Source organism: Artemia sp. Qi Xiang Cuo, chromosome 17, assembly GCF_049724085.1.
Source record: "Artemia sp. Qi Xiang Cuo chromosome 17, ASM4972408v1, whole genome shotgun sequence".
NCBI lineage: Eukaryota > Metazoa > Arthropoda > Branchiopoda > Anostraca > Artemiidae > Artemia > Artemia sp. Qi Xiang Cuo.
Genome location: NC_142810.1, coordinates 62,741,865 through 62,764,679, shown reverse-complemented (window position 1 = coordinate 62,764,679; position 22,815 = coordinate 62,741,865). Strand labels below are relative to the sequence as shown.

Sequence of the window (22,815 nt, the reverse complement as noted above, 5' to 3'; positions counted from 1 at the left end):
CTTATTAATTTGAAATGCATTAGCGCAGAGATGCCAAAAACAAAAGGAACACGCTGAATTACGTTTAGGGATTATTTGGGCGAAACTGTTTTAGACAGGTTATGGAATTATTTCAGCGAAACAGTTAGAGACATTTTAAAAGATGATTTTTGAAGAGATTTTAGAAGAGAATTTAATGGTGAAACTCTGTGGTCGTTATAATACACAATTTTCATTTGAACAGTGTTGTGAGGTCCTCTAACCCAACCCCAAAGGGTTCCAATCCTCCTACCCCAACCCCGAAGGAAGCCCCCGGTCCTCAAAGGCCCCCCAGGCGCCCCAAGGGCCACCGGCGCCCCCAAAGGCCCACCCAGCCCCCCCAAGGCCAACCCCGGGCCCCCCCCAGGCCCCACCAGCGCCCCCACGCCCCACGGGGGCCCCAAGGCCCTCCCCTCGTCTCCCAATGTCCCCGGACCCCCCAACGCCCGCCCGGACCCCCAAAGGCCCTCCCAGTGCCCCAAAGGCCCACCCTATGCCCCAAAGGCCCTCCCCCCGATCCTCAAAGGTCCCCCGGCCCAGAGAAGCGCCGCCGGGATGCGCAAGAGGGCTTTCTCTATAGTGTAAAAGACAGCAGTGAAAACCCAAGGAAAAATGTGTATAGTGCAAGATATAACTCGGATTATTATGATGATTATACTCCAAGAGAAGAGAAAAAGTGGCCCTTTAAGAGACACCATAAGAGGTCATTCTACGAAAAGGATTTTAAACAACGGAAACCATGGTGGAAGTGTTCTCATATACCATTTTACGATAAATCCCATTTTTGATATGCTTGAAAAGTTTTATACCATAATCATACAATAAATTTGTTTCTGCTATTTTTATTTTCTCGTACTAGATATGTATAGAATAAGGATACCAGCAGAGACTTCTGTACATGAATAGTTCAGTTTCATTAAATCACTCCAAAGAGTAGGCCTACTATCAGTCCACAGCCAAGTTTTTTATCAATGTTATAAAAAAAATCATTCTTCTATATATTTTTATTCAACTGTCAAATCAATATATAATACTTTTTAAATATATGACCTCATCATCCTCCACTAACTCGTCCTCAATGGTAATTTCTTCAATTTGAGGTGACGGTATTGTAAGTAGTTGAATGCTAGCATCATCATCATTGTATGTTTTGATATTACTCAGAGTGGGCATATTAACATATAGACGATCATCATCTTCGACACACAGTCTCCCTGAGGGCCCCCTCCTCACCAAATCATCTGATGTATACGATAGTCCAGATGATGTATAATGAACTTCTACCACGTCGTCGTCATTATCTGAACTAACAATCTCAGATTTACACAAAAGAAGCTCCTCACTTTCTGTGAGCTCCCACTCGGTCCATACATCCTAAAAAGGTCGAGAACACTATGGTCAAAAGCTCTGTGGAAAGGTATAGTCTTCATGAATATACTGAGGGGTGTTCTATAAATGTAATAAACAGGGTTACTTATTATTTTTCATTTTATCTATAATTTTGTATGTCTAAAATTCATCAATTAGCCAGATGTGGTTTTTTTTTATTATTATTTTTTACATACGGAGCGAGATTTAATGTCATTGATAGAAGCCTGTATGAGATTTAATGTCTGTGATAAAACCAGAAAAAATACCTTTCCAAGAACTATGTTTTTCAATGAAAAGTAAAGAGCTACGACATTAAATCAAAGAGAGCAGAAATAAAGTTGAATAATTGCTTAAACGTAAATTTTCTGTAAACATACTTCTAATTAATCACTTCTAAAAAGGTAAGTATAGACCGCTCATCCTCTATGGTGGGGGAGCATACACAGATGTGTCCTTCTCGGTCGACTAGGTGCCGTAGTGAGTTGTTTTTAATAGGAGTACATTATTTTTGAAGATTTAAATGAATCAGATTAGTTAAACAAAGCTTATAAATAAAAATTCTATTAACAGTTAATTTTGCACCGACTACATAAATATTTAAGACCAAGTGTACCACGATGCACCATTGTGGTCTGAGAAATTCAAAAACTCAGAAACTCAATACATAGTTTTCGATAATTTCAAGTCGATTACTATCTAAGAATTTTATTTCCACAACACTTAGACCTTCCTTAGGTTGAAGTGCTGTTTTACACCACAAAATGGTAGAAAATCCCGCTTTACTTGAGTACGTTATACGTTTTGCCTCGTACAATTTGCCCCATTGGCTTGATATGTTATCTCGAGAGAAAAAAAACTATCAAATAAACATGCAGTCTAAACTTGATGAAACTTATATATTTGAAATCAGTATTTAAAGCTGATTCTCTGATGTATCCATTGGTATCAAAATTCCGTTTTCTAGAGTTTCGGATACCATTGAGCTGGATCGCTCCTTACTTACACTTCGTTAACACTAAATGTTTTATTAATTAAAAAAACTTTCCTCAAAATAATTTTTTCAAAGAAAAGTAAAGAGCTACTAAATTTAATCAAAGATGAACAGAAATAAAGTTAAATAATTGTTCAAACGTAAACTTATGTCCAATGCCATAATAGTTAAAGTGACAAAAACTCTTTCCCACAAGAGGACAATTTTCAACTAAAAGTAAAGAGCTACTAAATCAAAGATATGATGAAATAATAACGAATAATTGTTCAAACGTAAACTTATGTTTAGCAATAAACTTATTAGAGTGATAAAAAACTTTTTCCCACAAGAGGATACTTTTCGAGTAAAAGTAAAGAGCTGCTTCCACTATCCCCGAATTTTCGAGGACTTCCCCGAAAATCTCGCAAAAACGGAGCGCAAAAACGTTTGGGCCTAGGAGCATCAAAGATTTAAATTTGCTCCTGACTGGGAGCCGTTATAGGGCGATATATATTTTATTGATGCTTTTTGGAAGGTTAGAAACCTTCCCAGTTTTCTCAGTCCATGAATGCCGTTTGACAGCTATCAGGTTGACTAGAATGACATCTACGATTATTAATCCAAATCTGCACGAAATACTGCTTTCTTTTTCGTCACCATTTTTATAACGTAGTTGCTTTCAAGTATAGAAATTTTAGTAGAATTATAACAACTACATCTGTATGTGTTTTTTTATGTTAACCATTTATATATATATATATATATTGGCCCTCGCTTTCTTAGTGGGTGGCGGCGTCAGACATTCTTCATAATTGGCCTTAAAAAGAAGAGAAAAAAGTTAGTATTGAAATAATTTGCCCCTTTTCACAGAAGGAAAGTTATTAAACATAAATATATATATATATATATATATATATATAATATATATATATATATATATATATATATATATATTGCGAAAACACACAAAAGTTAGAAAAAATACAAAATATTCCTTTATTACCTCTGCAAAACGGCTAAAAATGAAGAATTCATACACATTTTCAACTAGCTAAGGGTAAGTGTTTTAAATATGAGCCATTCTGTTGCGAAAACACACAAAAGTTAGAAAAAATACAAAATATTCCTTTATTACCTCTGCAATACGGCTAAAAATAATGAATTCATACACAATTTCAACTATCTAAGGGTAAGCGTTTTAAATTTGAGCCATTATGTTGCTTAAACAAACAACAGTAACAAAAAATGCACAATATTACTATATTACCTCTGCAAAACTGCTAAAAATTAAGAATTCATATAGATCTTCAACTAGCTAAAGGTAAATGTTTTAAATATGAGCCATTCTATGGTGAAAACACACAAAAGTTAGAAAAAATACAAAATATTCCTTTATTACCTCTGCAATACGGGTAAAAATGAAGAATTCATACATATTTTCAACTAGCTAAGGGTAAGAGTTTTAAGTATGATCCATTCTGTTGCAAAAAACACACAAAAGTTATAAAAAATACAAAATTTTCCTTTATTACCTCTGCAATACGGGTAAAAATGAAGAGTTCATACACATTTTCAACTAGCTAAGGGTAAGTGTTTTAAATATGAGCCATTCTGTTGCGAAAACACACAAAAGTTAGAAAAAATACGAAATATTCCTTTATTACCTCTGCAATACGGCTAAAAATGAAGAATTCATACACATTTTCAACTAGCTAAGGGTAAGTGTTTTAAATATGAGCCATTCTGTTGCGAAAACACACAAAAATTAGAAAAAATACAACCTGACCCCCTAATTGAAGGATATGAATTAGAACCATGGGAAAGTAATTTCATCATATTTTGCATTTCCCACAAGAGGACACTTTTCGAGTAAAAGTAAAGAGCTACCAGACTAAACCAAAGATATGATGAAATAATAACGAATAATTGTTCAAACTTAAGTTTTCTGTATTACGGGAATAGTTTATTTTCGAACCATTATATCTACCAAAGGTTCAATACCTGAGTTAAACTAAGAGGTTTCAATTTCAGGAAAAAATTACATTTTGACAACATTTGACAATTTAACAAATTTAAAGTTTTGTATAGTTTCAAAATGTTTTCTGTCACTCATCTTCTTTTAATCATTCACAAAGAATACTATAGAAAACCACTTCCCATGGTTTATTGATTTTAAATTATTAAGAAGGCTATTATTTCATTGAAATATACTTTTTACATTTCTAATTTTCATGCTTTAGATAAGTATCTTGTCCTTTTGGTGTAAATTGCAGCTGAAGGTTTATTTTATCATATTTTGCTTATTTTCGATGGAAAACACACTGAAAAGACATATTATTGAACTCACATCAAACATTGTTGGGCTTGCATTAGAAGAACCTTCCATTATTTTCTATCTTGTCCTCTTTTTCAGCATATACAGACTTTTAAAGCTTTTCAACACTCTTAAATACACTAACCTAACGGTTATTTATTTACGAAATTGTGCAAACTGTTGATTTAGGGAAAGTAATTTCATCGTATTTTGCATTTCCCACAAGAGGACACTTTTCGAGTAAAAGTAAAGAGCTACCAGACTAAACTAAAGATATGATGAAATAATAACGAATAATTGTTCAAACTTAAATTTTCTGTATTACGGGAATAGTTTATTTTCGAACCCTTATATCTACCAAAGGTTCAATACCTGAGTTAAACTAAGAGGTTTCAATTTCAGGAAAAAATTACATTTTGACAACATATGACAATTTACCAAATTTAAAGTTTTGTTTAGTTTCAAAATGTTTTCTGTCACTCATCTTCTTTTAATCATTCACAAACAATACTATAGAAAACCACTTCGCACGGTTTATTGATTTTAAATTATTAAGAAGGCTATTATTTCATTGAAATATACATTTTACATTTTTAATTTTCATGCTTTAGATAAGTATCTTGTCCTATTGGTGTAAATTGCAGCTGAAGGCTTATTTCATCATATTTTGCTTATTTTCGTTGGAAAACACACTGAAAAGACATATTATTGAACTCACATCAAACATTGCCGGGCTTGCATTTGAAGAACCTTCCATTATTTTCTATCTTGTCATCTATTTCAGCATATACTGACTTTTAAAGCTTTTCAACACTCTTAAATACACTAACCTAACGGTTATTTATTTACGAAATTGTGCAAACTGTTGATTTAGGGAAAGTAATTTCATCGTATTTTGCATTTCCCACAAGAGGAAACTTTTCGAGTAAAAGTAAAGAGCTACCAGACTAAACCAAAGATATGATGAAATAATAATGAATAATTGTTCAAACTTAAATTTTCTGTATTACGGGGATAGTTTATTTTCGAACCATTATATCTACCAAAGGTTCAATACCTGAGTTAAACTAAGAGGTTTCAATTTCAGGAAAAAATTACATTTTGACAACATTTGACAATTTACCAAAGTTAAAGCTTTGTTTAGTTTCAAAATGATTTCTGTCACCCATCATATTTTAATCATTCACAAGGAATATTATAGAAAGCCACTTCGCCCGGATTATGGATTTTAAATTATTAAAAAGTCTCTTATTTCATTGGTATATAAATTTTACATTTTAATTTTCATGCTTTATATAAGTATCTTGTAATTTAGGTTTAAATTGAAGCTGCAAGCTTATTTTATCATGTTTTGCTTATTTTCGTTGGAAAACACACTGAAAAGACATATTATTGAACTCACATCAAACATTGCCGGGCTTGCATTTGAAGAACCTTCCATTATTTTCTATCTTGTCATCTATTTCAGCATATACTGACTTTTAAAGCTTTTCAACACTCTTAAATATACTAACCTAACGGTTATTTATTTACGAAATTGTGCAAACTGTTGATTTAGAACAATAATTACCTTTCTATATATCAATTAACACTCACTAGAATTGCCACTTTTCACTCGCGGAGAATGGTTTCAAAACAATACTTCTTACATCGCATAATCTAACCTATGTGTCAAACGAGACATCTTCAATGCAGATTAATAAATTGTTACGTTCGATTTTGTTTTGAACATAGGAGAGCATCAATGGGAAGTGAGAATTTCTGTACAACTATCAATGATTGATTAGGTGTATGGTGACTTGCTTAGCCAACGTACGAGAAAAGAAAGTTCTTAAGTGTGGAGCTCCCCCACCGCCTTAACCATCGCTCTCGAAATCCCTTGAATTAGGTTAGAGACAGACAAAAAGTTAGGTGTATGGTTAGGTTAGGTTAGATTATGTTAGGTTAATTTAGGTTAGACTAGCTTAGCCTACGTAGCCCCCCCCCCCACCCCCACCGCCTCAACCATCGCTCTTGAAATCCCTTTAATTAGGTTAGAGACAGACAAAAAGTTAGGTGTTTGGTTTGGTTAGGTTAGATTATGTTTGGTTAATTAACGGCCGCCTCTTTTGTTAAGGTTTTTTATTTTGGGGGGGGGGGGGCTCCCGCCCCCCTCTCAACAAAAAGTTAGGTGTATGGTTAGGTTAGGTTAGATTATGTTAGGTTAATTTAGGTTAGACTAGCTCCCCCACCCCCGGGGGGCCACGGGCACTGAAAGCCTACCACGGGTGGGACCCCCACCACCAAGGTTGGGTTACCTGACATTTCAAGGTGACCCCCCCCCCCAACCCCGGGGCCCCGGGATCATCCGCCTCACCCGTGGGGAACCCATCCCACCACGGTCAGTTTAGTTTAGAGGCGTTGAAGTGCCATAACATTTCTCGTTAAACTTACATCAGTGAACGTGACGCACACGGTAACCTGATGTAATTTTACCGAGAAATTTTTGGGCTCCTAACATCCTTTAACCTAACCTGAGCTTGGTGGGGAGGGTTCGACCCGGTGTCAGGCTTTCGGCCCCGTGGCCCCGGGGTTGGGGGGGGGGTCACCTTGAAATGTTAGGTAACCTAACCTTGGTGGTGGGGGTCCCACCCGTGGTAGGCTTTCAGTCCCCGTGGTCCCCCGGGGGTGGGGGAGCTAGTCTAACCTAAATTAACCTAACCTAACATAATCTAACCTAACCTAACCATACACCTAACTTTTTGTTGAGGGGGGCGGGAGCCCACCCCCCCCCAAAAAAAAAAAAAAACCTTCACACAAGAGGCTGCCGTTAATTAACCTAACCTAACATAATCTAACCTAACCATACCCCTAACTTTTTGTCTGTCTCTAACCTAATTAACGGGATTTCAAGAGCGATGGTTGAGGCGGTGGGGGAGGGGGTGGGGGGCTATGTAGGCTAAGCTAGTCTAACCTAAATTAACCTAACCTAACATAATCTAACCTAACCTAACCATACACCTAACTTTATGTCTGTCTCTAACCTAATTCAAGGGATTTCAAGAGCGATGGTTGAGGCGGTGGGGGAGCTCCACACCTAAGAACTTTTCTTTCTCGTATGTAGGCTAAGCTAGTCACCATACACCTAATCAATCTTTGATAGTTTTACAGAAATTCTCACTTCCCATTGATGCTCTCCTATGTTCAAAACAAAATCGGACGTAACAATTTATTAATCTGCATTGAAGATGTCTCGTTTAAACATAGGTTAGATTATGCGATGTAAGAAGTATTGTTTTGAAGCCATTCTCCGCGAGTGAAAAGTGGCAATTCTAGTGAGTGTTAATTGATATATAGAAAGGTAATTATTGTTCTAATTCAACAGTTTGCACAATTTCGTAAATAAATAACCGTTAGGTTAGTATATTTAAGAGTGTTGAAAAGCTTTAAAAGTCAGTATATGCTGAAATAGAGGACAAGATAGAAAATAATGGAAGGTTCTTCAAATGCAAGCCCGGCAATGTTTGATGTGAGTTCAATAATATGTCTTTTCAGTGTGTTTTCCAACGAAAATAAGCAAAATATGATGAAATAAGCCTTCAGCTGCAATTTACACCAAAAGGAGAAGATACTTATCTAAAGCATGAAAATTAAAAATGTAAAATGTATATTTCAATGAAATAATAGCCTTCTTAATAATTTAAAATCAATAAACCGTGGGAAGTGGTTTTCTATAGTATTGTTTGTGAATGATTAAAAGAAGATGAGTGACAGAAAACATTTTGAAACTAAACAAAGCTTTAAATTTGGTAAATTGTCAAATGTTGTCAAAATGTAATTTTTTCCTGAAATTGAAACCTCTTAGTTTAACTCAGGTATTGAACCTTTGGTAGATATAAGGGTTCGAAAATAAACTATTCCCGTAATACAGAAAATTTAAGTTTGAACAATTATTCGTTATTATTTCATCATATCTTTGGTTTAGTCTGGTAGCTCTTTACTTTTACTCGAAAAGTGTCCTCTTGTGGGAAATGCAAAATACGATGAAATTACTTTCCCTAAATCAACAGTTTGCACAATTTCGTAAATAAATAACCGTTAGGTTAGTATATTTAAGAGTGTTGAAAAGCTTTAAAAGTCAGTATATGCTGAAATAGATGACAAGATAGAAAATAATGGAAGGTTCTTCAAAAGCAAGCCCGGCAATGTTTGATGTGAGTTCAATAATATGTCTTTTCAGTGTGTTTTCCAACGAAAATAAGCAAAATATGATGAAATAAGCCTTCAGCTGCAATTTACACCAAAAGGACAAGATACTTATCTAAAGCATGAAAATTAAAAATGTAAAATGTATATTTCAATGAAATAATAGCCTTCTTAATAATTTAAAATCAATAAACCGTGGGAAGTGGTTTTCTATAGTATTCTTTGTGAATGATTAAAAGAAGATGAGTGACAGAAAACATTTTGAAACTAAACAAAACTTTAAATTTGGTAAATTGTCAAATGTTGTCAAAATGTAATTTTTTTCCTGAAATTTAAACCTCTTAGTTTAACTCAGGTATTGAACCTTTGGTAGATATAATGGTTCGAAAATAAACTATTCCCGTAATACAGAAAATTTAAGCTTGAACAATTATTCATTATTATTTCATCATATCTTTGGTTTAGTCTGGTAGCTCTTTACTTTTACTCGAAAACTGTCCTCTTGTGGGAAATGCAAAATACGATGAAATTACTTTCCCATGGTTCTAATTCATATCCTTCAATTAGGGGGTCAGGTTGTATTTTTTCTAATTTTTGTGTGTTTTCGCAACAGAATGGCTCATATTTAAAACACTTACCCTTAGCTAGTTGAAAATGTGTATGAATTCTTCATTTTTAGCCGTTTTGCAGAGGTAATAAAGGAATATTTTGTATTTTTTCTAACTTTTGTGTGTTTTCGCAACAGAATGGCTCATATTTAAAACACTTACCCTTAGCTAGTTGAAAATGTGTATGAATTCTTCATTTTTACCCGTATTGCAGAGGTAATAAAGGAATATTTTGTATTTTTTCTAACTTTTGTGTATTTTTTGAAACAGAATGGGTCATATTTAAAACACTTACCCTTAGCTAGTTGAAAATGTGTATGAAATCTTCATTTTTACCCGTATTGCAGAGGTAATAAAGGAATATTTTGTATTTTTTCTAACTTTTGTATGTTTTCGCAACAGAATGGCTCATATTTAAAACACTTACCCTTAGCTAGTTGAAAATGTGTATGAATTCTTCATTTTTAGCCGTTTTGCAGAGGTAATAAAGGAATATTTTGTATTTTTTCTAACTTTTGTGTGTTTTCGCAACAGAATGGCTCATATTTAAAACACTTACCCTTAGCTAGTTGAAAATGTGTATGAATTCTTCATTTTTAGCCGTTTTGCAGAGGTAATAAAGGAATATTTTGTATTTTTTCTAACTTTTGTGTGTTTTCGCAACAGAATGGCTCATATTTAAAACACTTACCCTTAGCTAGTTGAAAATGTGTATGAATTCTTCATTTTTAGCCGTTTTGCAGAGGTAATAAAGGAATATTTTGTATTTTTTCTAACTTTTGTGTGTTTTCGCTATATATATATATATATATATATATATATATATATATATATATATATATATATATATATATATATATATATATATATATATATATATATATATATATATATATATATATTATATATATATATATATTTATGTTTAATAGCTTTCCTTCTGTGAAAAGGGGCAAATTATTTCAATACTAACTTTTTTCTCTTCTTTTTAAGGCCAATTATGAAGAATGTCTGTCGCCGCCACCCGCTAAGAAAGCGAGGGCCAATATATATATATATATAAATGGTTAACATAAAAAAACACATACAGATGTAGTTGTTATAATTCTACTAAAATTTCTATACTTGAAAGCAACTACGTTATAAAAATGGTGACGAAAAAGAAAGCAGTATTTCGTGCAGATTTGGATTAATAATCGTAGATGTCATTCTAGTCAACCTGATAGCTGTCAAACGGCATTCATGGACTGAGAAAACTGGGAAGGTTTCTAACCTTCCAAAAAGCATCAATAAAATATATATCGCCCTATAACGGCTCCCAGTCAGGAGCAAATTTAAATCTTTGATGCTCCTAGGCCCAAACGTTTTTGCGCTCCGTTTTTGCGAGATTTTCGGGGAAGTCCTCGAAAATTCGGGGATAGTGGAAGCAGCTCTTTACTTTTACTCGAAAAGTGTCCTCTTGTGGGAAAAAGTTTTTTATCACTCTAATAAGTTTATTGCTAAACATAAGTTTACGTTTGAACAATTATTCGTTATTATTTCATCATATCTTTGATTTAGTAGCTCTTTACGTTTAGTTGAAAATTGTCCTCTTGTGGGAAAGAGTTTTTGTCACTTTAACTAGTATGGCATTGGACATAAGTTTACGTTTGAACAATTATTTAACTTTATTTCTGCTCATCTTTGATTTAATGTAGTAGCTCTTTACTTTTCTTTGAAAAACTTATTTTGTGGAAAGTTTTTTAATTAATAAAACATTTCGTGGTAACGAAGTGTCAGTAAGGAGCGAGCCAGCTCAATGGTATCCGAAACTCTAGAAAACGGAATTTTGATACCAATAGATACATCAAAGAATCAGCTTTAAATGCTGATTTCAAATATATAAGTTTCATCAAGTTTAGTCTGCGTGTTTATTTGATAGTTTTTTTTCTCACGAGATAACATATCAAGCTAATGGGGCAAATTGTAAGAGGCAAAACGTATAATGTACTCAAGTAAAGCATTATTTTCTACCATTTTGTGGTGCAAAACAGCACTTCAACCTAAGGAAGGTCTAAGTGTTGTATAAATTAAATTGTTAGATATTAATCGACTTGAAATTATCGAAAACTATGTATTGAGTTTCTGAGTTTTTGAATTTCTCAGACCACAATGGTGCATCATGGTACACTTGGTCTTAAATATTTATTTAGTCGGTGCAAAATTAACTGTTAATAGAATTTTTATTTATAAGCTTTGTTTAACTAATCTGATTCATTTAAATCTTCAAAAATAATGTACTCCTATTAAAAACAACTCACTACAGCACCTAGTCGACCGAGAAGGACACATCTGTGTATGCTCTCCTACCATAGAGGATGAGCGGTCTATACTTACCTTTTTAGAAGTGATTAATTAGAAGTATGTTTACAGAAAATTTACGTTTAAGCAATTATTCAACTTTATTTCTGCTCTCTTTGATTTAATGCCGTAGCTCTTTACTTTTCATTGAAAAACATAGTTCTTGGAAAGGTTTTTTTCCTGGTTTTATCACAGACATTAAATCTCATACAGGCTTCTATCAATGACATTAAATCTCGCTCCGTATGTAAAAAATAATAATAAAAAAACCCACAACTGGCTAATTGATGAATTTTAGACATACAAAATTATAGATAAAATGAAAAATAAAAAGTAACCCTGTTTATTACATTTATAGAACACCCCTCAGTATATTCATGAAGACTATACCTTTCCACAGAGCTTTTGACCATAGTGTTCTCGACCTTTTTAGGATGTATGGACCGAGTGGGAGCTCACAGAAAATGAGGAGCTTCTTTTGTGTAAATCTGAGATTGTTAGTTCAGATAATGACGACGACGTGGTAGAAGTTCATTATACATCATCTGGACTATCGTATACATCAGATGATTTGGTGAGGAGGGGGCCCTCAGGGAGACTGTGTGTCGAAGATGATGATCGTCTATATGTTAATATGCCCACTCTGAGTAATATCGAAACATACAATGATGATGATGATAGCATTCAACTACTTACGATACCGTCACCTCAAATTGAAGAAATTACCATTGAGGACGAGTTAGTGGAGGATGATGAGGTCATATATTTAAAAAGTATTATATATTGATTTGACAGTTGAATAAAAATATATAGAATAATGATTTTTTTTTATAACATTGATAAAAAACTTGGCTGTGGGCTGATCATAGGCCTACTCTTTGGAGTGATTTAATGAAACTCAACTATTCATGTACATGAGTCTCTGCTGGTATCCTTATTCTATACATATCTAGTACGAGAAAATAAAAATAGCAGAAACAAATTTATTGTATGATTATGCTATAAAACTTTTCAAGCGTATCAAAAATGGGATTTGTCGTAAAATGGTATATGAGAATACTTCCACCATGGTGTGCGTTGTTTAAAGTCCTTTTCGTAGAATGTCCTCTTATGGTGTCTCTTAAAGGGCCGCTTTCTATCTTCTATTGGAGCATAATCATCATAACAATCCGAGTTATATCTTGCACTATACACATTTTTCCTTGGGTTTTCACTGCTGTCTTTTACACTATAGAGAAAGCCCTCTTGCGCATCCCGGTGGCGCTTCTCTGGTCCGGGGGACCTTTGAGGATCGGGGGGTGGGCCTTTGGGGCATAGGGTGGGCCTTGGGGGCACCGGGAGGGCGTTGGGGGGGCGGGGGACCTTTGGGGACCGGGGGAGGGCCTTTGGGACCCCGTTGGTCCTTTGGGAGCTCGATGGGCCTTTGGGGGTTCCGGGGATTGCCTTTGGGGGTCTGGGTGGGCCTTTGGGGGCGCCGGTGGCCCTTTGGGAGCTTGGGGGGCCTTTGAGGACCGGGGGCTTCCTTCGGGGTTGGGGTAGGAGGATTGGAACCCTTTGGGGATGGGTTAGAGGACCTCACAACACTGTTCAAATGAAAATTGTGTATTATAACGACCACAGAGTTTCACCATTAAATTCTCTTCTAAAATCTCTTCAAAAATCATCTTTTAAAATGTCTCTATCTGTTTCGCCAAAATAGTTCCATAACCTGTCTAAAACAGTTTCGCCCAAATAATCCCTAAACGTAATTCAGCGTGTTCCTTTTGTTTTTGGTATCTCTGCGCTAATGCATTTCAAATTAATAAGAAACCGGATTCCCGCGCTAAAACAATTCATCGCTAAGATGTTTCTTGGAGAATTTTTTCCATGGCCTTTGGCTATTAATATCCTTTGGAGTTCGACCAAAAGAGTTGTTTCCGAGGCAATGACATTAATGACTTGGATCTATTCCTGGAGAATCGTTTTTTATGCGAAAATTTTTAAAGTCTGACAGATGATGTCATTGGTTGATTGATCTGTCAAGAAAGGGGAATTAATTTGTTGTTTCTAAGGGGAATTATTGATTCACGATAGGTGAATTGAGGTCGACAGCACAGGTGTTCCAAGGTCGATGTTGTTGTTGTTGTAAGTGCACGCTCTCAGCGAATGTCAAGGTCGATGTTGTTGACACACTTTGATTACGCAATCAATTTCTCGGGAATTCACTTCCCCCTCGAGTCCTAGATCAATAACATTGTTCCCGTTATCCGGAGTTATTACACATAGAAACATCAAATAAATCGACCTTGGAAAAAGAGGTCATTGACTGATTACGCAATCTTTCTCCCTAGGGAGGCTATGCCCTTATTTGGACTCCCGTCAGTATTAAAAATGCTGACAGGACCACGTGGTCCTGTCACGAGTACTAGGGTCACTTCTACTTATATTTCCTCTAGGCCAATGGAAACAATGGCATATGAATGATATAAGTGCTGTATATCTGGTTTAATATTGGTAGTTCTTTTCTCTTAGGTCAACTATGGCACATGACTTCTCTTAGATGCTGCATCTAATTTCATAATTATGAAATTATGAAATTTCATGATTTTGGTCAATGGTAAACAATGCCGTATGGCACTTTTTTAGTGCTGTATAAATAGTTGATAATCATAGGTTCCCTCCTTAGGTAAATAGGAAACAATGGCACATGGTTTGTCTAAAGTGCTGCATCTTTTGTTTAGTAATAGTATTATCATTCCTTAGGTAAATAGGAAACAGTGGTACATAACTTTTCTAAAGTGCTGCACATGTGGTTTAACATTGATAATTCTTTTCCCTTAGGTCAATGGGAAACAATGGCCCATGATTTGTCTAATGTGCTACAATTTTGGTATAATATTTATGGTTATTTCTCCTTAGGTCAAGGGGAAAAAATTGCACATAACTTGTCTGAAATGCCACATATGTGGTTTAGTATTGATAGTCATTTCCTCTAGATGAATGGGAAACATCGGAACATGACTTATCTAATATGCTGCATAGGTGGTTTAATGTTAATATATCTCTCCCCTCAGGTCAAGGGGAAACAATGACACATGGACGTGTCTACATTGCTGCATCTGTGCTTTATGTTGATAGTTCTTTCCTCTTAGATTAAGGGGAAAAATGGCACATGATTTGTCTTAAGTGCAGCATCTGTGGTTTAGTATTGATAGTCTTTTCTCGTTAGGTTAATGGGAGACAGTGCACCTGACTTGTCTAATTTGCTACATTTGAGGTTTAATATTGATACATATTTCTCCTTAGGTCAATGAGAAATGACGGCGCTTTACTGTCTAAAGTGTCTGCGGCTTAATATGGATATCTTCCTCCTTAGGTCAAGGGGAAACACCTGGGCAAATGGCGTATTTAACGTGCTGCATATGCGGCTTGATGTTGATAGTTCGTTCCCTCTTTATCAAGGTGAAACAATGGCATATAACTTGTCTAAAGTACTGTATCTATGGTTTAACATTGATAGTTGTTTTCCCTTAGGTCAATGGGAAACAATGGCACATGACTTGTCTAAGGTGCTGCATCTGTACATCCCCTCTTGAACGTCACACTTCATGTTTTTTGCGATCAGGAAGAGTGTATTGTCGACAAGATTATGGAAGGTAATTGTTTTAATCGTTAGTTTATCAACTCATTAATTAATTGAAGCATTTTTTAATTATTGTTTTTGAAGTACCACCTGTCCTTTTTGCACAAAGGTTTGATTTTAAGATGTATTAATCTCTTCACAAGTTAACATTCCGAATGCTTGTAGTTCAATTTTAGGTTTAATTTTCTCTTCTTCCCTTAACAAGTTCTCTTCTAAGATCTTTATTGCTATTGATGTTTGTGTCATGTTTTATTCGATTAAATTGAATTGAATTTTGAGTTCTATTTATTTGTGTTGTTGCTTAATTTTTTTTATTTTAACTTAAACTCCGTTTATTCATTCATTTTTATTTAATAAACTTTTTCTTAAGCTTAAATTTCGTGTATAGAAAAACTGTTCTAGTACGACACTTAAATCTCTGCGGACTTATTATTTTAAATTTTCTTGGTACTTTCTGTGCCTCCCTCCGTGGTTCTGGAACTGGCATCTAATTTTGCGATTCGGCATCCCTGATTTACGGGAAAAAATGACTGTGCTTGCAGGAAAGCTGTCGGAATCTGCAGGTCTTACTGTGCACCGTAATTTATGTCGTTTTGTGTAAATAATTGTTAAGTGTGGAAGTTTACTTTTTTGTTTTTTATGTACTCCACTTCTTTTTGTTCATAGTGGGTAATAAATAAATTGCTATTATTATTATTATTAATCTCCTTAATTTGCTTGTATTTGAGCTGTTCTTCCTTGTGTCGTGGAATAATCAGAAGAAAGAAAATTTTTTTCAAGACTCCTAATTCCACTTGTGTAATATAATCAAACAATTAGGGGTAACGAACTGTAAGTAAGGAGCGATCCGGTTCGATAGTAACTGAAACTCTAAAAAACGGATTTTGATACCAATAGATACATAAAAAGAATCATATTTTTACGTTGATTTCAAATCTATAAGTTTTGTCAAGTTTAGTCTTACCCATCAAAAGTTACGCGCCTGAGAAAATGTGCCTTATTTTTGAAAAAAGGGGGAAACACCCCCTAAAAATCTTAAAACTTTAATGAAAATCACAGCATCAGATTTAGCGTATCAGAAAACCCTATTATAGAAGTTTCAAGATATTATCTGCAAAAATGTGTAATTTTGTTTTTTTTGCCATAAGAAATATGATGGATGCGGGTTTTTTTTTTTTTTTTTTTTTTTTTTTCAGGGTTTATCGTATTGACCCAGTGGTCATAGAGTATCGCACTAAGTCTCATTCGAACGGAAATAAAAATTTTAGTGCTATTTTTAAGCGACCAAAAAAATGGAGGTTATCTAGGCCTCCCACGTTCATTTATGCCCAGAGTTACCCTATTAAAATTTTGAGATGGCTATTTTGTTCAACATGGTTGAAAAATACAATAACTATGTCGTTGAGGAAGACTTTATCCCGCAAAATCTCCGAGGTGAGGTCTGCAAGTTATGAACTTTGCCCAATGTTTATTTATAGTATTGGTTATTGGGAAGTGAAGTATACAGAAGTTTTCAGGGGGATTTTTTCTGTTTTTTTGGGGGCGGGGAGAAGGGTGGAAAAAAGGTGGAGACGCATTCGTGAAGAGAAGATACAGCACAAGAAGGCCTTTCTGTGATTAGAAGTTTTTCAGATTTGCTGCGTCAAAGCTCAACCTCTGGGTTGAGCTTTGGGGGATATGGGAAGCATATCGCCATATGACTCAAGCAAAGACTCTCAACTTCATGGTTTTGGCATCAACTGATACAATCTTCGAAGGGACAAGGACGCTGAGATGAGACAACAGATTCTGGTGGAGTTTGAAGCGTTGTTTCAGCTCCGATATGAAGTGGTCTAGAAAAGGAATAAACGGTGAGGTTTTATCGTGAGTGAGAAGATCAAGATCGTCAAAATGAGATTTCCTTTCATCTCTTGTTCTCGGGTGAGTCATCTCAAGCCTAAAAGTAGTTGAAAAAGACTGAGCTTTGTCGAAGAGAGGAGCAAAAGTAGCTACAGAATCTTGTCGCATTGTCATTGTTCTAGAAAGAACAGTTTTGACTTATCTACAAGCGGCAGCCAAGTCGAAGTCAACAGACTGAAGAGTCTTGCACAAAGGCAGCGTCAGGCAGAAAAGTTCCTTTACAACATGGAGACACATAACGAACTGTTACTGGTTCATGACGTCCAGCATTTGCGACGCTTTCGGAGACGTTTCTGCGTTACCATTTTACTCGAGAGCTTCGACAGAACGCAGAATTGACTGGTAGAGCTCAAGAAAATGCATGATTGAATCATGGCACTCGATCCATCTTGTTTTGCAGAGTCCGGTCAGGTTCTGTTTTCATGAATCCGGCAAGAGTTCGTTGATCTTTTCTTTCAAATTTTGGGTTCTGAGTGGTGAAGCACTGTAGAAATTGCAAATTTGCGATAGGGTTCCAAAGAAATGCTTAAAAGCTCGAATAGAGCAGACAGTAGAAATGACAAGGTTGAGACTATATGCGCTACACTGGACGTGAAGTGACTTTGGACTACTCGCGTATAACGGCCTGAACGCCCCTTAGATGGCCGCTCATCGCTGCCGCACCATCATACCCCTAGCCAACCATCTCGTTTAGGTCAAGCCCAAGGCTTTCCAAAAATGCAGAATTGCCAAAGTCTTAGTCGCAAAAGAGCTCGGAAATGGCCATCATTTTGAGATGGTTCTGGATTCGTGAGCGAAATTGGACCGGAATCGTCCGTACCCCTAAGGGCAAGCTGTTCCCTTCCGCAAAATATTACAGTTTCAACAATTGGTCTCAGTTTCTGACGATTTCCTGAACCTGCGCTGCCATTGCTGTGTCTATCTGGTTGAAGATTTTACTCTGCCTTTTAATCGCAACAGAAATGAAACTGTCTGCGGTTAAAGTATATTTTTGGTGAAACTGTTTTGGTTGGTGACTTCAGATCCTGAAGGGTTTGCTGACAAGGTTACCTAAAAGCTGATGGCTGCCTTTGCCAGCTGTTTCGGACGAAAAAATAAGACAGAATTGACAAAAAGTACTCGTCCTCAGATGGCAAATAGGACAGCCAGCTGAAACGAGTCAGCCAACCGAACTGAAACTTCAATTTTCTTTTCCCATATATTGGAAAAGTATATGTAATATCTGCAGTCCAAGGACTTTTTAGCAGACGAATTTTGGACGCTGTGTCGAGTGACGACGATTTGTGGACAAACCGTCCGATGTCGTTTGGAACCAAATAAGATTGGGTAATAGCGTGCTGCGAAGTGACTGTATCGAATGGACTGGAATTTGAATCAAGTTTAGCGTGCTCAAGTTTAAACTGAGTATCAGCAACCGCTTTCGTGTTATTTAAGCCTGCGGGACAGATGAACAATCCGCAGACGACCGCTAACGTCACTATTAGAAATAACTAACCTTGTTCGCTTGGGTGCAAAAAACGATGTTATATTACATTTCATTTTCATTTTTCGAATCGCTCATCACTAAACAAAGTTGGAAACTAAACTGACAAAACAAACTATCTTGTGATTCCTTTTATGTTTCCTGTTTCACTATTACAAGTTCCGCAACGTATTACCCACTGACTGCAATATATTAGTGATTATCAAGGTTACTGTTTGCAAAAATTTGTTTATATGCAGTTTTGTTACTTTTGTATGATTTTGACAGAAATTTCGGGGGAGGGTTCGAACCGGGTACCCCGCCCCCTCTTTGGGTACGGCCTTGTATTATGGATATATCCCTCAGAATGAATTCTTTCCAGAATATGTTTTTCTGCCAGGTACGTTTGCTTAAAATTGGTAAAAAAAAAAAACATATGTCCAGTTTTGTCTTCTGTCTTGCGATTGGCTAAAAGTAATCACCAAGCATAGATAAAGTTTGTGATATATCAAGTACCAAGGACATAAAACTAAAGACACTTTATGCACCCCTCCCCTCACTGGGACCCTTCTTAGTTTTGTTCTTACCTTTAAACAGACATTGGTACTTGTCTGTTATACCGACCACGCTCAAGAAGAGAAGTTAGGTTAACCATAATGAAATATGCAAAAATATGATAAAAATGTAATACTTTAGTAACAAACCTATGGAAACTACAGCAGATAATTATGGAAAGCAAGCCACCCAGAACGTATTACATTAAATACCTAACCTTACCTAAATATATAAATATTTAATTTAAATATACTTGTATAGTAATTCTTCTCACTGAGATTAAGCTAATTGTCTCCGAATACAAACAGAGAAACTAGTTTTACTCAGGTCAAGAACTTGAATGTGGTCGGTTTGATAGACAAGTACCCAGATATTTTGTAAGATATGTCTTTTCCTCGTTCCAAAACTATAATATTTTGGGTGCAGTATCACCTTTTTTTCTTCTTTTTTTTTTGCTGTTTTAACGCCGAAAATAAATAACCGAAACTAGTTAGTTAAACTTGACAAAGCTTTTCGTCCTTAAAGGTCAAACATTAACAATTTGTTGATTTTCAAAGACAACCACGCCTTCAAGGGAAAGCTGCACGTTCCTCAGCTGTTTGGACCATATCTGTGTTCTAATTTTTACTGAATTTAACCCACATTTCTTCTTTTTAAATTTGGTGTCCGCCCGAAAACCGTATTACTACATGTGCAGGAATTTTCCAGACGATGGCTAGAACACGTTCTAAAGATGAAGGACGACATATTTCCAAAGATTGTCCTTGTCGGCCAACCGTCTAGGCCCAAAAAAAGAGCCAGTCGTCCTTGAATGGGTTAGGAGGATGTCGTAAGGAGATATCTAAGGGGAATGGTAACTTTATGAGAGGGTGTTGAGAGGGGGGCTCTGAATAGTTTGTAATGGAGGTGGAGCGTGCATAGCTCTGTTGGCCTTAGGTGACTTGGTGCTGTAGTGAGTTAGTAGTAGTAGTAGCAATAATAGTATTTACATATCCATTTAAAGCGGAATTCCGGATTTTTCAGATTTTTTTTTTTTTTAGACATAAAGAGTTGTATATGTTTCCAACTAAACAATTCAAACAATTCCTTCTTCTTTTCACTGTCCTTGGTGTGTTAATGAATCCAGGTTAGAAAATGCTTTTAGATACTTGTAACAAAGTCTAGTAAGAAGGGTAGAATTTTGTTCCCCTATTATCTTCAGCCTTCCCTGTTCTTTCAAGATTGTCAATCTATAAATAATTCTCATGTCGCAAAATAAATGTGACGTTTTTATTGATGGTAATGTCTGTGCCTTCTTTGGAACTAAAAACTGCCTCAATCTCAATGGACCCTTTTTTACTCAAATTTTATAATTTAGGTGATACTGTTCCCCACTCACACACGAGTCAAGAAAATCCATGTGTACGCACCTACAGAAAGCCATTTGCTTCTTTTTTCATATTAAATAAAAAAAACGAGTTTTTTCAACTGAAAGTAAGGAGCAATATTCAAAATTAAAACGAAGAGAAATTATTTCATATATGAGGGGGGTCGCCCCTCGTCAATACCTTGCTCTTTACGCTAAAGTTCGGATTTTGTCCCAGTTCTTTAAGAATGACTCTTGAATCACTAAGGTCGTTGAATTAGAATAAATAGCTCTTTTAAAAGTAATAAAAAAAATATTAGCGTAAAGAGTGAGGTATTGACGAGGGGGTGACCCTTCTCATATACGTAATAATTTCTATGCGTTTTAATTTTTAATGTTGCTCCTTACTTTCAGTTGTAAAAACTTGTTTTTTAAATGAAAAAAGAAGTAAATGGTTTTCAGCAGGTGTGTTCATATGGATTTTTTTTACTCGTGTGAGGGGGGTGCAACCCTTCTCCGATGAAAAACTCCTCCATGGAAAGATCCTCCCATGTACCACCCTTGAGGGGTTATTTTCATCAGAAAATAACCCCTGAAAACGTCTGTATACTTCCCAATAACCAATATTATATGTAAATTAATTAAAAAAACTTTCTGAAAAATAAGCTTTTCAAAGAAAAGTAAAGGGCATTTCAAACCTAAGATCAGCAGATACAAATACCTGTTAAAATTCAAACTCAACACGACCAGAAAATACTATTAAAGAATAAATGAAACCCAAAACGAACAGAAATTACAAAAAAAAAACATCATAGCAAAAAATTACGCAGTATGTTATAGACTTTTACTCTGAGAGAAGGAGGCGATACCCAAATTCTTGTTTGTAGTGATTTTTGTTCGTTTCAAGCTTGATTTGCATATTCAATTTAAGTTCCTCTCGTTTTCAGATTTATTTATTCATTTATATTAGTATCTATTGTATGTTTGTGGGTTTCATTTATATTTCAATAGCAAAATATTTTTTTCCGTTTTAAGCTTGATTCACTTATTCAATTTAAGCATTATTCGCTTTAAGATTTATTTATTCATTTATATTATTACTTTTTGTATGTTTTTTGTTATGATTGTTTATTTAATTTGTGTTCGTTTTTCGTTTAATTTATTCTTTAATTATAATTTCTGGTCGTTTTGAGTTTGAATTTTAGCAGGTATTTGTATCTGCTGATCTTAGGTTTAAAATGGTCTTTACTTTTCTTTGAAAAAGGTATTTTTCAGAAAGTTTTATTTTAATTAATTTTTGTTCGTTTTTAAGCTCCCTTATTTCAAAATCAAACTTTTTTTTTAACATCAAATGTTCATCAAAGCATCAAAACTAGTGTCAAAGTAACAATGTCAAAGTAAAAACATAACAAAGTAAAGAAAGCATCAAAGTAAACAAGGTATCAAGGTAACAATAAGCAAGTTCCGTAACTCAGAGCCATTTCCTCGGGGTTGGGGGTGAGGGGGTTCAACCCCGGAAGCATATTTATTTTGCCTTTGAGCTTTTTGAACAAAATGGCAATCTCAAAATTTGAACTTGATGACCTTTGAAAAAGGGGGGGCGTGGGCTAGTTGTCCACTAATAACTTTTGGCTCTTAAAAAAGAACTAGAAGTTTCAATTTCCGACCAAATGAGCCCCCTCCAAAGTTAAAGCGACCACCTCTACCACAAATATTCTACAATAGAAGCTTTGTATGTTAACGATGGGCTGCTAGTATAACTTACAGCCGTTTCCCCCAGGGCTGGGAGATTCAAACCGGAACTGTAGCTGTTTGACATTTGGACGATTTTAAACACAATAGCTAACTCCTTCGATAGCCCTCCGATTACTTTTGACTCTTAAAAAGTTAACTAAAACTTTCAATTTCCAATCAAATGAGCCCTCTCTGAAGTTTATACAAGCATCCCTTCCATAAGAACCATATATGCCCCCAGAGCATAATTTACAACGCCTGCCCCCAGGCCCTGGGGGTTTGTGTCGACACCGGAGTCTTTGCTATCTGATATTTTAACTATTTTTTTAAAAATGGTTATCTAAAACTTTTTATTGGATGGGTTTGGGAAAAAAGGGCGTGAGGCGGGGGGG

The 22,815-nt window shown here is 35.5% G+C and overlaps 1 protein-coding gene across 2 annotated transcripts in view; it reads left to right on the top strand.

The window, feature by feature from the left end:
- Positions 1-22,815, top strand: part of LOC148942448 (LIM/homeobox protein Awh-like) — a 135,018-nt gene that overhangs the window by 32,968 nt on the left and 79,235 nt on the right. For both annotated transcript variants that reach the window (XM_089103037.1, XM_089103038.1), the window contains one exon: positions 15,320-15,441. In XM_089103037.1, coding sequence (XP_088959163.1) covers positions 15,320-15,441 — 122 coding nt within the window. The remainder of the gene's footprint in view (positions 1-15,319; positions 15,442-22,815) is intronic.